Source organism: Zonotrichia leucophrys, chromosome 2 (genome assembly GCF_028769735.1).
Source record: "Zonotrichia leucophrys gambelii isolate GWCS_2022_RI chromosome 2, RI_Zleu_2.0, whole genome shotgun sequence".
In the NCBI taxonomy this organism is placed as follows: Eukaryota; Metazoa; Chordata; class Aves; order Passeriformes; family Passerellidae; genus Zonotrichia; species Zonotrichia leucophrys.
Genome location: NC_088171.1, coordinates 117,325,033 through 117,340,371, shown reverse-complemented (window position 1 = coordinate 117,340,371; position 15,339 = coordinate 117,325,033). Strand labels below are relative to the sequence as shown.

General features: G+C 39.9%; 1 protein-coding gene across 1 annotated transcript; it reads left to right on the top strand.

Annotated features, from left to right (window-relative positions):
* Positions 1–79: 79 nt before the first annotated feature.
* GGH (gamma-glutamyl hydrolase) lies at positions 80–14,776 on the top strand. The gene is made up of 9 exons (XM_064706159.1): positions 80–319; positions 1,103–1,217; positions 2,613–2,663; positions 5,803–5,887; positions 8,210–8,348; positions 9,187–9,293; positions 9,404–9,494; positions 10,730–10,867; positions 13,009–14,776. Exons 1-9 carry the CDS (start codon positions 190–192, stop codon positions 13,128–13,130), a joined length of 978 nt encoding a protein of 325 aa, XP_064562229.1. The 5' UTR covers positions 80–189; the 3' UTR covers positions 13,131–14,776.
* Positions 14,777–15,339: the final 563 nt, after the last annotated feature.

Sequence of the window (15,339 nt, the reverse complement as noted above, 5' to 3'; positions counted from 1 at the left end):
CGCGGCCTGGACTGCATTTCCCAGCGAGCCGCGCAGGGCGGGCCGGCGGCTGCGTGCGCAGGGCGGGCACCCAGCCCGGCCCAGCCCAGCCCGGCCGGCAGCCGTGCCCGGAGGCGAGCCGTGCCGTGCCGTGCTCCGAGCCGAGCCGAGCCGTGCCGGGAGCCGTTGGCCGTGCCCGCAGCCGTGGCCATGGGGCGCCCGGCCGGGCTCGGTGGCGCCGCGGCCGCCGCGCTGCTCCTGGCGCTGCTGTGCTGCGGCTCCGCCGCATCCGTGGCGCGGCGCGATCGCCCGGCCGGGCGCAATGACAGACCCATCATCGGTAAGGGGCCGAGGGCCGCGCACCTGCCTGGGCCAAAGGGGAGCGTCCCACGGAGCCGAGGCTTGGCTAGAGCTGGTGTAAGCGGCGTTAGGCTGTTTCTCTAAAAGTCAGGCTTGCTTGAGAGATGTTACAGTGCTGAGCAGTCATAGCAGGGAAGCCGAGTGTTAGTCAGGTAATTGTGTTTGTGTGGTACCTTGTGACGGGGCGCCGGAATTGATGCCCCGTTGTCTTGGTGCCTGCAGCTCCTCTGGGCAGTGAATGCATCGCTGCTAGCTGGTATGTAGGAAATGGGAGCTTAATTAATTAATAGGAGCACGGGTGTAAGGAGGAGCGCCTGAGGAACCTGGCGTGGTTTGGGCCGGAGAAGAGAAGGCTTCGGTGTGACCTTATCGGTCTTTACCATTGCCTGAAAGGCGGCTGGAGCCAGGTGGGGGTCGGGCTCTTCTCGGCAACTAGCAGTAGGACAAGAGACACTCTTAAGCTACCTAGGGGAGGTTTAGGTTAGACATTAGGAAGAATTTCCTCACAGGAGGGGTGATTAGATACTGTAATGGACTGCCCAGGGAGGTGGTGGGGTCACCGTCCTTGGAGGCGTTTAAGGAAGAACTGGACATGGCACTTGTTTCATGGTCTGGTCGGCACAGTGGAGTTCATTTGTAGGTTGGATTTGATGATCTCAGAGGTCTTTTCCAAGCTAATAGATTCAGTGATTTTGTGACTTTTCTTTCATTGTGTAGCATTTGCCATGTGTATGGTGCTAATTTTCTTCCTTGGGCCCTTCAGGGATATTGTCACAGGAATGTCACTTTAATGAGTACCAGCAATTTGGAAGATCTTATATTGCGGCTTCATATGTGAAATTTGTGGAATCTGCCGGTGCTCGAGCTGTGCCTATAAGGTACATTTTTTTTTATCCTTAGGAGTGGATAATAATTGCATGATGTAAGGTATGATTTTAGAGGCACAGAAAGTACTCCTGCTGCTTTTCTGAGTGTTTTTTGCTCCTCAAAGATGATTTTAAAATGCCACAATTCTCAGAGTTCCAGCAATCAGAATAAAAGCAGAGTGGAAAATATACTTTTTAATACTTCTACTTATGTTGCTAGTTTCTCTTTGAAAAGTTCTAATTTTTTTTTAACCAGTAAAATTGCCTTCTGTAGTTTGCATGCATGGTTTTTGAAGTTACCTATATTCAGTGTACAGTGTAGTGCCCCACAAACACACATAAATACCTAGATAGACAGATGTAGATTTTTTTTTTTTTTCACATTTTGTAGCCCTGGAATTCAGGGAATGAAGGAAGGCTATCAGTACTCCTTTCAGAAAACAAAGTCCAGTTCTGTTCGAACTATGGGTCACTGTCTTCTTGTATTTTGGTTGTTTGGTGGAAAGTTAGCAAAGTAACAGCAGACAGTACTTCATATCAATGCTGAGCTATAAAATATTAAATACACTGAAACCAGATGGTAAAATTGTAAATTTCCATACTTGAAAACAGTACTAAGACAGCTGCAGAAAAACAAAATAGCATGTATCTACACAGTCCAATAAGAGCACCACTTAAGTGCCTGAATTACAAGCCAGCATTCCTCATGTAGCTGCTGGAGCTTTCAGAATGTTTGCTGACCAGAAGCTTCACTGCTGAATAGATGCTTCTAATTCTGGCAATTAAGTTACTTGCAGCAAAACTGAACACTTTCACTTACACCCAGCTTATCACACCTCTGCAGAAGTGTGGCCATCTGTGCTGGTTTTGGCTGGGCTAGAGTTAATTTTCTTCACAGTAGCTGGTGTGGGGGTGTGTTTTGGATTTGTGCTGAACACAGGGTTGATAATATAGAGGTGTTTTTGTTATCACTGAGCAGGGCTTACAACAGAGCCAAGGCCTTTTCTGCTTTTTGTGCTGCCACGCTGGCAGGGAGGCTGGGGGTGCCTGGGCGTGACCCACTGTTTGCAGCTCTGCCCTTCTTGGGAATCAGTTGGAAACCGGAGTTGCCGGTCTGCAGGAAATAATAACCGTGCCATTGGTGTAAATAGTACATTTTGCAGGTGTCTTGCAGAAGGGTCTCAGAGTACCTCATCAGGAACTCTACCTGACAGGGCCCTATTTTCAGTCTTGAGGACTGAGCTGTTTCTAGTGAAATGTTTCATTTGATTTGTGTCCATCTTACTCTGTTTAAAGCATGCCTTCTCCATATTTTCTGACAGACATTTCTGTTCAACAGAGATTATATTTTTGCGGTCAAATATATGTATGTAGTATGTATTCTATAATTATTTTTTGGTGTTTCAGATTGAATCTTACTGATGAAGAATATGATAAAATCTTCCACTCTATTAATGGGTAAGTCTTGAGCACTGATTTTCTGTTGAAAGGCATGATGGTTCTGTTTTTGAGCTCTGCTCTGTTCTCAAGAACATTGTCTTCCTACTCTTTTGAGAGGTTGTGCTGGGCACTGCAGACATGAAAACATATTCTAAGACACAGAATGCATTATTTCATCCAGTATTGGTGTGCTGCCTTTCCTTCCTTGAGGAACACGTCAGATAATCTGCAGCAGTGCCAAGGCTCACTTGGCATTCCCTCGTGCTTATCTGCACACAGGGAGAAGTGGTGTTATAGTATGAGCAATTTTGCAAGTGCGATACTCAACTTCCTCTTTGGTAATGTTTCTGTCTTCCTCATTTCACCTGTCGCCTTCATTTTGATGGTTAATAGCACTTGCTTAGTATGTCACCCCTGTTTCTACCCTTTCTTCTCTCTTTCAGTCCTTTTCATATCTTCTCTATTATAAAAGTTTCCAATTTCCAGTCTCTTCAACTCTTTTCTCCATGTGTGCTCTCTCTCTCTTGCCACTTGAATGTCTTGCCTGTTGTGATTCTGTGTCTTAGGTCTTTGTTAGAAAAACTTCCTGGTTTTCACGGAATCTATGGAAACTGGCCACCTCTCTGTTCTTCCTTTTAAAATGTGGGATAATGTGATCTTGCCTAACAAATTTTATTGTGGACTAAACAAGGTCAAAACCTTTTATGTTTTTTTAGCCTTGTGCTGAAAGTGCACTTCAGAAGAGCGAAATCAGCTGATGCTACACTTCACAGCCACGGTGGTGTGTGAGGCCAGAGCATGTGATTGGGCTGCTTGTAGTCATGAGATCAGCATCTTAAACCATGCTTACATTTGTTAAGCTTATGCATATTACTAGAATGTTAATCAGCATGAATAGACCTTGCAGATTTAGACCTTTGGCTGTCTGGGAAGTGCATTGTCCTCCTACATCAACATGCCCTGGACACTAAGACTTGGGTCTTTGCAGTCTTGTGCTGTAAGCGAGTGTAAGACAGTGATGCTTTTGTGTGCTGTGTTCTGTTGGGGACAAAATGAATAATTTCTTCCCTTTCTCATGGCTACCAGCTTCACTTTAGTTGCCAAAAGGTATTTCCACCAATGGGGTCTCTCATTGTTTCTATTTCACCACCTATATCAATGCAGAAGAAAATGTTTGGAAAGCAGATCCTGTTTCTTTATCCTTCTGTCCTTGCAGTCAGAAGTCAATTGAGTTTGTGTTATGTAGGTGAGTGAGGATGGTCTGTATTTCCTTCTGTGGCCCTCCACTGTCACCTGTTGGCTTCCATGTTGAATCTGTGTGTGAATAACAAAAAGGAGCTCTGGAGGAAATGGCTTATATTCTGTGGAATATAAGAATAAGGAGGAGATACATTGATCTTTCACATTGTTCTTTGAAGTTGGAAATTATTTACTATTAAATGCTACTGTCTTAAAATCATGAAATGTACTATATTAAAAGCATAATTTTATGAATGTACTCCTGAGGTAGGAATTGAAGTGCCCTGTGGAAATGATCAGCTCTAACCAGGCAATGATACTGGAATACACGTAGTTGCATTTCAATCTGCTTATGACAATGTCAGGCCATTATCATTGCTCCTTAATGGGTTATTTCCTTTTTGCATTAGCAAAAATGATGATCAGTTTTACTAATTAGTATAGTCCAGGTTTTGGTTTGAACAGGTGGAGTGAATTTCCTACCTATTTCCAAGGAAAGATCACCTTATTTGTCTAATTAGATCTCTGAAGAAGCCTATAATCTGACCTGTTTTGAAAATACCTTCAGCTGTATTAATTTTCAGTGTTGACACTGGGAAGTAAAGTTTTTTGTGACTACTACTTTTCCACCAAATACTCAGTGGATTTTATGTGAACCTGTGCATGATTCACTTGCAAAAAAAAAAACCCAGCAAATATAAATGCATATTTGCTCTGCAAATGCTTGGGATCATTTGAGATGTTATTTGTTTCTAACTGCTTGTTATTATCTCACTGATTCAGATTGCCATTTTCAGAGCACAGACATGTAGAGAAAATCCTACAACTGTTTCAATAAAAAATTAACATTAATGTATATGACTTGAGTAAATCCAATTGAGGTCCTGCAGCAGTGGATTCAGGAATGCTCACACATCCAATTTTGTTGGTTCTGCAGGCACTGTTCCAGTTACAGCTAGGAGAGGCTTCCTTTATTTCATGTTACTGTTTCTGATGGTACTTGATTATTTTCCACGTCATCATGTGTCCATGTGAATTCTCTGCCTGACTGTGCTGAAAGTTTTTCTTCTCTGGTGTTTTTTTGGGTTTGGGGAGCCGCACAGGGAATTGCCATTCCTGATTATATTTTGTTGTGGAAAAAGCTTGTGCACTTTTTAAATTAAATTGTCCCTGAGATTGTCTTCCTTAGCTCTGTGGGATCCTGTGTTACCCAAAGGTTATGGTCAAATGTACTTTTCTTCCTTTTTGATAGTAACTTTTTGATCTTTGCTGTCTCAAATAAGAAGGTCACTATGCCAGGGCCACAATTCTGTTTTTCTCAAACTGGACAGAATGAATCGAGATTTGGGCTGGAATTTTAAAGTGGTAGTGAGAGCCAGCTGAGAGTCAGGATAGGAAATGAGAGTCATGGCTTGCAACCCTTTTGTATGCCAGCTGAAATCTGTGTGTTTTATGTATTTTCTGTTTACTTTCTTCTTCCATATGTTGTGTTAGGTTTGATCTATACTTTGTGATACAGTAACCATTCTTCAGTGGAAGAACACTATGATTAAGTTAAGAACACTATGATTAAGTTAAATACTGAAACACCTAAATTTAACTGTCTGCCTGTGCACTAGCTGTCCAAACTCACATAATTAATGGAATGCTAGTCAGTGCAGCCAGTGGAGCTGACAGGGCTGTTCAACCTGCCCACCACTCAAGTGTCTGCTCTGGAAGATCTATTTGAATCTCTAGTGACTTTCCTGACTAGATCCTTGCTGTGCATAATGGGAGCTTAGGTGCCTGTCTGTAGAGTTCTGAAACCTAGACCTAAAGACTACTACTACTTAAAACAATCAGACATTTCTCTGTGTACATTGTCCAAGTTTTGAGTTGATCACTGTTACTAATCATATTCTTGGATGTTGCCTTTCAGGCTACTTCTTCCAGGAGGTGGTGTGGATCTTCGGACTTCAGAGTATTCAAGGGTTGCAAAGATGTTTTACCACAAGGCCTTGGAGGTAATTACTAAGGAGCAGTTGGTTCTTGTTAATATCACTGTTCAGAGATCAAAATGACAGGTTCATATTTTTCATAGTTTTGCACTGTTATTCAGTGGGTTAACTGTAGGCCTGAAAATAGGTAGCTTATTTCTTGCTTCTGCATGAAACTTATGCATTAATAGCTTTGTGACACCCACTCCTGTTTTATGCTGTGTTATGATCTTAAACTCCTGAGTTCTTCAGGTGAGAATGGTATTGTTTGTTCATTGTACCTGAGGCTTTATGACTCTGTGTAAACTTGGCAATGAGGAATTGCTCTTCCACCTTTGCTGCTGACTTTCCAACAGCAGGCAGGGAAAGTGCAGGCAGTGGCATTCACAGGACCAGTCAGCTGCTGCAATTCTGTAAATGAGCTCCCTTTACTCTTTAGTCCCTGTAGCACTAATGTTTTTATTCTATTGTCTGTCTTTATTTGTAGTGAGTCTTGCAAAGACTGTCTCAGTTTTATGTGAAATGATTTCATTTGTCTTTCTGGAGCTGCTCTCTGTGTGAACTGCAGCCTGTGCCTTGGTATGCAGCACTGGGGCAAGGGTTTCTTGTGGCTTGTTGTACAGTTAGGAAATCATGTTGACATTTCACAATGATGAACTGAATTGCCTGTGTCACTTTACGATCAGAGAGACAGGTTTATTAGCTGATATATGTACTACTAGTGACTGAGACACAAAATATTATTCAGTTCATCCTAGGTAACCCTTTATAACAAAGGATGGTTTTTCCTTGCTGTTTGTGATCATTCTGTGTTTGATATTCATCTTTCAAATCTTAATTACTATAAAATATTTCTAGTTTTACTTATGTAAGGTAAGCTGCAGTAGTCAAGAGTATCTTTACAAGTACAGAATGACTGAATTTTATCTTTTTCTAAAACATGAGGGGTCTTTTTCATCATCTTTTTAATTTTTCATTTGCAAATGTTCACAATGAGAAATTACTTTGATCTATCTCTGCTTTAATATGAATAGAGGATATGAAATGCTAATCTCCATTCAAGTCCATAAAATTTTACTACTTTGGCAAAAATCTAAATTAAATACTAATTTTCAGCTCTTAAATTGGTTTTTAAAATGTGATGTCTGGAGTTGTTTAATACATGCTTAGCCTCCAGGCCCTAGTCTGTTTTAAAAAAATAAGTGGGGGGGGGCACAAAATCTTTGTTTCAGTTGTAATTAGCTTTAAACTGTAGTTTATTTTTTGCCTTCAGTAATTTTAGTCCTCACTTGCGACTCCAATGTCTGTTTTTCATGTAAGGTCTGTGTCTCATTATACATTAAGGGTGGTCATGAAGACTCTGCAGCCTGATCAGCCTTTTTTCTGTACATCTTCCTTGCTTTGCTGTGACAAGAAGTATTTCTGTGAGCTTTTATTACCATACTCTCAGTAATGCAGTAGGGGAGCATTATTATTCTGAGCCTGTCATTTTAGCTTTCTCAAAAATGGCTTTGAGCAGCAGGTTTCTTTGGGGGTGGTGTGTTGTGGTATGCATAACTTTAAAATGTTTAGAAACAAGTTAAGAAAAACTAGTCAGATTTCACAAAAACAGGAGTTCTGAAACATCCCAGTCTCCAACATATGCTCACTATCAGGTATAAACCATTTAAAAATGCAGATTTCCACTGCATGTATGCACCATGCTTGATTAGGTCACAAGAAACTAGTTGTGTTCTTGGTTTTTTTGCTTTCTTTTTCTCCTTTATGCTTTTTTTTCATATTGTTTCCACACTGGCCTGCCAATTTTTATTATTTTGAAAATGATTGCCACTTTTTAATGTTGCTTAAATGTACATTTTTTCTTTTTGGAACACAGGTCTAAACCTGCTAGTTAAACAATCCTATAGGTATGTCATATAAGACCACAGCTATGCTAGTAGTAGGATTCATGGTTTTTTTATAGTTGGGTGGGCACAGACATTACAAAGGTCCCTTGCTGTGTGACCATAGTGTGCTTTGGAGAACAGTTTGAATTGTAATGAGCACTCTTTCCCTCAGAATGGTGACAGACTCTTCGGTGTCCCTGCTAATGATTGTTCTTTTTAGAGAAATGTTGCCATTTTGTGGTTTCTGTTTAGGCTGCTCTCAAAATGACTTGTAGAACAGAACAGTCAAATCAGAATCCGCAGTATTAGGCTCAGTTTGCTGCTTCAAAACTCATATATATCCTTTAGCCTTCATATATTCTCACCTACACAAAAGCAAGTAAAAACAATAGAAAGTTCTTGTCAGTCTCTTTTCTGTAGATTTTCATTACTGTTTCCTTATGTCATTGCTTTTGTTTTGTAGGCTAACGATCAAGGAGATTATTTCCCAATCTGGGGAACATGTCTTGGACACGAAGAGCTTACATATCTCACAAGTGGTGAAATTTTACTTGTTCACACCAAGACAAATGGTTTTTCACTTCCTCTGAACTTTACCTCAGGTGAAAAATTCATTACATATCATGTCTGAGTTTTGGTAAGAGGTGTTGTGTTTTGTTCATGATAAGTATTATGGGTGAATGTGAGGTTCCTGCTGGTTATCTTCTGTTAAATTCTTTGTTATTTAGTTGCATTGACTGTTTTTGTGAAGTCAGTGCAGCTGTCACTTCTTAAGTAGAGGAATGAGCACAAGCCATTTGAAACCAACAGCAGACAGCAAAAACTAAAGTTGTGGCTCTTTGAGTGAGTAATTTGAAAATTCAGACCTACAAAGTAATGTTTGCTTTTTGTTACCAAGTTCACAAAATTCACAAGTTCAAAACCTACTAAGCTTGGAGAGCAGGTGATTTTAAATTTTTGAAATCACCTCTTTCCTCATGATGAATAGTAGCATTACTATTGAACAATAATTGAAATCACAGAGATTCCTTGAGATAGAGCTGTGGCACTTAGCAGCACTGGTAAAGTGTGGCTTCTGTTGATACTTTATCCTTTGTGAGTAATTAAAATAAAATGTAGCATTCAAAACTTCTGTCACTTGTGCTCATTGTGAGGTGGAAAGGCCCCTGAAATGAGTGTCAAAGAATGGTGCTTATTTTTTTCTCTCTCTCAGTGAGAACTTTGGATCCTCTCTGGGTCAAGACCGGTAGACAGTGATAACAGCATATTGGAAATCTGTTGTAGTTATTTCACTGAGATTTGTTGCAGGATATTCTAAAATAATCAAGATTTACTGCTGAAAAAGTTTAATACAGCATTTTATTAATTGTCTTCTGTCTGTATAACTCCATCTGAGACCAGTTTTGGTAATAGAAAATACTTTTTTTTTCTTTGTAATAGCTGCAAAAGACAGTAGAATGTTCAAGAATTTCCCTGATGATGTGTTATACGCCCTTGCTACCGAGCCATTGACATCAAACTTTCATGTATGGAGCCTCTCCATGGAGGTATTTGATCTTTTTATTTCCTGCATACAAACTTCTTTTTTGTTGTTGTTAGAACTAGAAATAAATAAACAAATAACACCTTTTCCCTCTTCCCCCTCTCCATGTCATAGAATTTCACCAATAATGAAAAGCTTCGTAATTTCTATAAAGTTCTGACCACTAACACTGATGATGAAGTGGAGTTTATATCTACCATGGAAGGTAAGGAAATTAATTTTCTTTGGAAACTGTGACTGTAACAACCTAATCCTTTAGGGCTGTTGTGGCATGGATGTGAATTGGTATTGCAAGTTGTTCAAATAGCAGGGTGAGCATCAGCCCCGTCATTGCTCTGGCTGTGAGGAGCATTTCTGTTTGCAGGGATATTTTGTCCTTTGAGTACTGTGAGCCTTACTACTCCTCCCACCCACCATCCCCCTTCCAGATATGCTGTTACAGGTTAGCAGTGGTGTGTTTGAGCGCTGTGCTGTGAGCTGCCCAGCTCTTGTGCTGCAGTAGTTGGATCCCCGCACAGTGCCTCTGTCGAGCCGTGCCTGCCAGCTGCCTGCTCGGGCTGGTGTTTCCCTGTTGCTCTCTGTTTCCCTGTTTCCCTGTTTGCTGTATGGGAAAAGCACTCCAGGCTGCTGAGGGAGCAGCAATATCCCTCATTACCTTAGCAACAATGCTGGTAATTGTCCTCCTCCAAAAGCCTTTTGCATGACTTGTTTTGTCTGTTTTGCACTGGGCTTGCCCGGCTCAGGAAACAAGTTAGCTCTTCAGGGAGTATTTTATTTTCATGAGTGCATCACTGGCAGCCCTGTCGTAGGACCCAGCTGTCACCAATGGGATTCTTCTGTGTGGCATCCTGGCTGGCCTCCAAAAGAGAAGAATAGCTCTTTGATCAGCAAACGTGATTAGGCTAATGACAGGCATCACCGTGCCTGCAAGCAGTTTATCACAGAGCAGCCATCAGCTGTTGTGCCATGCCGCTATTCCCTGGAAGAGAGCTAAGGACTGACTCCCCCAGAATGTATCAGGCCTGGGAGCTGCCCTGGATTGACTGGGCCTTCAAGGAGATATGAAGACTTGGATCTTTCCCATGGAGCTGGCATCCTGTATGGCTGGGAATGCTGTGTGATGCTGGCAAGAAGATAGGAAGCTTTGAGAGTGATATACTTCAAACATTATTTCTGAGTGTGTATATACATTAATTATGAAATGAGTAATCAAAAAAATTATGTACAGATATTTTCTTGTGTGAAGTGAGATCCTTCTTTTACTCTATCTCTTTTCCTTCAGTTCTACTATGACTTTAACAGTGTTTCAACTTGCTGTTTAAGCTTTTGTGAAACTGTTAATAAGATAGATTTGTAGCTTATCCTCTGAGTCGACTTTGCAGTAAGATTAATTACATGATTCTTAAGGCACACATCTTTATACACTTTGTTTTGTTGTAGCATACAAATATCCAATTTATGGCATGCAATGGCATCCGGAGAAAAACCCTTTTGAGTGGAAGGATTCTCCAGGCATTCCACATTCTCCATCTGCTGTAAAAGCAGCATATTATATGGCTGATTTCTTCGTTAATGAAGGTAAAAAGTTTATTATCTATAAATGTGGGGGGTGAGAGTGAAGCATTACTGAAAAACTTAGAAGATGACAGATTTCTTTTTCAGCTGTCAAAGTTCAGTACCTCGTAGTGCTTTCTGAGAAGATTATTCTGCAAGCTTTATAGGCTTATAAAACACCAAAGGATACTAGAAATAGAATGGCTTAGTGAAAGTAACATCAAAAGGCCAAGCATTCCACAAACTCTTTTCACTAGACTGGCTCTAAAACATTGTTCTATGACTTCCTACCATTTCAAAATATCCCTGTAACATTTTGGCCTTTCTTGCACAAAGACAATAAACAAAAAAAGTACTCCATTCTCAATTCCAGTGGCTTCTTCAGTTCCAAACTGCCTTGCAGTCATTCAGTGTGTTCTCAGTTTTGCTTGCAAAATGCATACAGCAGGACTATAAATAGGTCTTGGACAGTATGGATGTGTCAGAGGGGTGCAATATGTGCCCTACAGTTGTGTTCTATAGACAGCACAAGGAGTTTTTGAATTTTACAGAGCTGCTAATTTTTTCTTTGTGTTTATACTCTTAAGAATCTGGAGGTAACTAATGCATAACATTTTGATAGTTTATGACACTTCCCATCTGTTTGTTATAAATAAGCAGGATATAAATAGAGGAGTGTTTGAAGGAATCAAACTTTATTCCTTAATTTATCCCTACTAAATAATTCTGCTGGACTATTTTATGAAATTGTCTTACCTCCTTGATGGGGACTATGAAGAACATAATAATTAAGCTGGTTGAGTTTGGTCTCTAGACTTGGTCTCAGATCAAAAGAGTCAACTTAATGAAGAAATAGATAGTGATGTAAAAAATGCAGTTTGTGCTGACCTAATCAGTAAGAGTGTAGAAATAAAATTTGCATTTCATACAAATTCAAGGTGCCTTTTGGCATAAATTAGTCCTATTCCTCTTTGTGAAAATGTTACAAAACCATTTTCATATGGAACTTAGGGCCAGGCAGAATTGGGCTTCTGAGCAGCCTGGTCTAGTGGAATTGTCTCTGCCTATGGCAGGGGGATTGTTACAAGATAATCTTTAAGGTCCCTTCCAACCCAGGCCATTCTATGAGATGGCAGACTATGATAAAAACAAGGGAGAAAACAGGAGAAAATAGAGTGTAAGTCTGATTTTAATGTTGTGGTCTAATACTAGAATGCAGTGTGTTCTCTGGCTTTGTTTGCTGCTTGCTCAAGTGTCTGTCTGCAGACTGTACTCCCAATAGAAGCTTGCTCAGGCCATCATCCAAGTTAAGTGGGGCACAGCAAGTGCCAGCTCTGCCTGTAAATCCAGTTGAGGCACACTGCCTGTGAGTTCTGTTACACAGGTAGGTGTGCACAGCCAAGGAACCTGTGCAGAGTGCCACACAGATGTGTCACTAGCTTTTGGATCTACTCACCTACAATTGTGGTAGAGCAAACTTTCTTCAGCCAGCGTTGTCCACCCCCATCTCTTCTACCAAATTCTAAATTACTCTTCATGGCCTCCCCAGTCTTTTGGGGAGGTACTGAGGCATTAGCTGCTCCTACTGAGTACTTAATATCATAGCTTTGCAATGAGTAATTGGCATTTTTAGCTAGTGTAAGGCAGAATATCTTCCCTAACTTTGAAAATAAACCACAAGATGAAAAATGTAACTGTTTTCAGACGGTAAAAATACACTCATGTGTGATCACTTAGTAACTAAACCATTCTACTGAAATACCATTTTTATATCCATCCATCATTAATTTTAACTTCTGTAGAGTCGCCAGCTTGATAAACCAGGTGAGAATTCAATTTTATTGTCCTCATCAGCACAGTCCATGCAGCTTTCAGTAGGCTGATAGTCTGATGCATTTCTTTCAGAGTTAAAGGTTTTTCTGGTAGATACTGCCAATATCTCATGGATAAATATTTTTTACAATCTTGGCTTTAAATTTCCCCTCTCCAGTTATAAAAAATCTGCTATAACCAGCTTTCTGAGAATGTATCTTCACAGTTCTTCGTGTACAAGCTACAGTAATCCCATTTGTTGCTGTGCTACACAAAATAACTTACTTTGCCAAGATAAATATTGTTGAGGAGGATAACATTAAAATAATCTGTACTTTTGCAATGTTTTACAGCCAGGAAGAGCATGCACCATTTCTCCAGCGAAGAAGAGGAAGCAAAAGAATTGATCTATAATTATAATCCAGTTTATACAGGACCATTTTCTGCATTTCAGCAAACCTATTTTTTTGATTGAGGATCTTGTCAAAGGTGCAGTGATGTTATTTATAAATAAATAATTGGCCAACATTGTGTAATTAAGCTGATATCATGACAGAAAGCTAGAACAGATTTCTTTTACAATGATTTATTCTGTGTATCTTCTGCACTATTGAAACATTAATATATAAATTTACATTCAATAACATAATAATCATCTTGGATCACACTTTAGGCAAGCTACAGAAAAATGTATTTTTCTTCCAGGAAAGAGGACTTGACTATGCTTATAAACTTTGAAGTAATCACCTTTGGTATAAGGAAAAGCTTTCATATATTTTGAAATATGAGACTTATCTTTTTAAAATGTTGTGGACTATGATAGCACTAGACTCTTAGATACATTGTGTAGTAAAATCCTGTCCTTTTCAAATGATTTGGCAAATGAGACTCTTGGATTTGTCATAGATAAGTGTATGCAGCCAAGTTCTTGACAGAGACTCCTTTGTCATTTCAAAAACTGACCAAAATAGTAAATAGATTTTTTTTGCCTAAGAAGTGCATTATGTCGCATTTGTGAAATTTTCTCTTGTACATTGAGCATTATTTGGAGTCCTTATACCTTATGAGGCCTTCATATCACAAATAACATATAAAATAAGTAAGTTTGGAGGGCATAGTTCAGTGCTGATTCCACTTTCAGTTCTTTTCAGTTCAGTTTTATACATCCTCCAAGAATTAATCTTGGAGTAACTGGAGACTCCAGATATGAGATGCAGACACTTTGTATTTAAAAGAATGTAAACTTAATTTTTTCTCTAAGGTGTCTGACTTTTCCCATAGCTGGGTAGAATTTTCACTCGAAGTCAAGAGGTAGTTTGCCACTGTATTAGTAAACAAAGTAGTTTCTTTCTGTCTTGTTTAATAGTTCTGTGCAGCTAGAATTTAAACAGCAGATGAATGTACATGAGCAACCTGTTAAAGGTGACACAATGTCATAATGGCAGTTGCATGCAATACACCTACACTGTTTTCTCTCTGCTTTGCTCCAGATCTGGTGAAAATTTTGTTCAGTGGTTTTGTGTGTTGTCCAAAAAGGAACTAAGATTAGACAATCAAATGTAATTCTCCCCTCCAGCATAGCTTCCAAACTCTTGTTAACAGTGACAAGGATTTGGAGTTTATGAAGAATTCAGGTTTATAAACTTCAGCTCTGTTTTGTAGAACTTCATTCTCTCAGGTACCATATCTGAATAAGTCTGGTAAGTTTCTCAGGTTTTTCAAGTAAAACACTCTCTAACTTGTTCTTTATCATGAAACAACTGCATAACAGAATGTGAAATGCATCAGTTAGAAAAAAACTATGAGGAAACATTAACTGTAACTAGCAGAAAAATACTTCTAGGTAATTACAAGCTTAAACATGAGATATTTTTACATTTGTCATATCAGCCAACTTAGTAAATGGGTATGTTTTCTTGCAAGGGAAATGTCTGCAATGGTAGTAATTAGTTCCTAAATGTGTAACTATAAAGAGTATTATGTGTAATATGATGAGAGAAGTTTATATATGATGAATTTATATAATGGGTCCTTTCTTTATATGCTTTCTCTTGTAAAGCCTTATTTGATGATATGCATGATTTTCCCGTGATACATGGAATAAACTTTCTTTCAAGCAGACTTGTATTTTTGTCATTTTTTAGATACCACCGATGAAGCACTGACAACAGTGATTGCTTTCTTGTTTCCATCTGTGATAGTCATGAATCAGAAGGTTACAACCTGTATCTGCCTTGTGTGGTCGTGCAGCAAGTCAGGGTCAGGATGAGTGAGTGAGTGATCCATGTCCTGGCACAGACATGCCCAGAGCACAGGTACCCTTGCACAGGGCTTGAGCTTAAGTGCACTTTAATGCTGTTGGCTGAAACAGGCAGGAGCTTTCAAGAAGGCTTCCCACAGATCATTCTCACAGAGCAGGGTCACCCCAGGGGCTGTGTCAGACCTTGTTCAACACAGGCAGCCAAACCCCCACGATAGTGGGAAGGAGCTGCAGCACTCTCAGGGCTCTGAAAGCTGTAAGCAAAGAAATTTCTGTCTATTCCTTATAATACCCAATATCTTCCATCATGTTCTGCAGCCAGAAACTGCAGAAACCCAGAGTTGTCTAGGAGTCACCTAACAATGAGTTTAAAACTTTTTTTTAAGGAAGCCCTCCCCTCTGCTCTGTGTTGTACAATTTAGTT

What these genes read in the sequence shown, in the direction of transcription:
- GGH (XM_064706159.1), top strand. Translation starts at nt 190, where the DNA reads ATGGGGCGCCCGGCCGGGCTCGGTGGCGCCGCGGCCGCCGCGCTGCTC. An exon ending in GCTCGAGCTGTGCCTATAAG is followed by an intron (nt 1,218 to 2,612) that starts GTACATTTTTTT and finishes TTGGTGTTTCAG; the next exon opens with ATTGAATCTTACTGATGAAG. An exon ending in GTTTATATCTACCATGGAAG is followed by an intron (nt 9,495 to 10,729) that starts GTAAGGAAATTA and finishes GTTTTGTTGTAG; the next exon opens with CATACAAATATCCAATTTAT.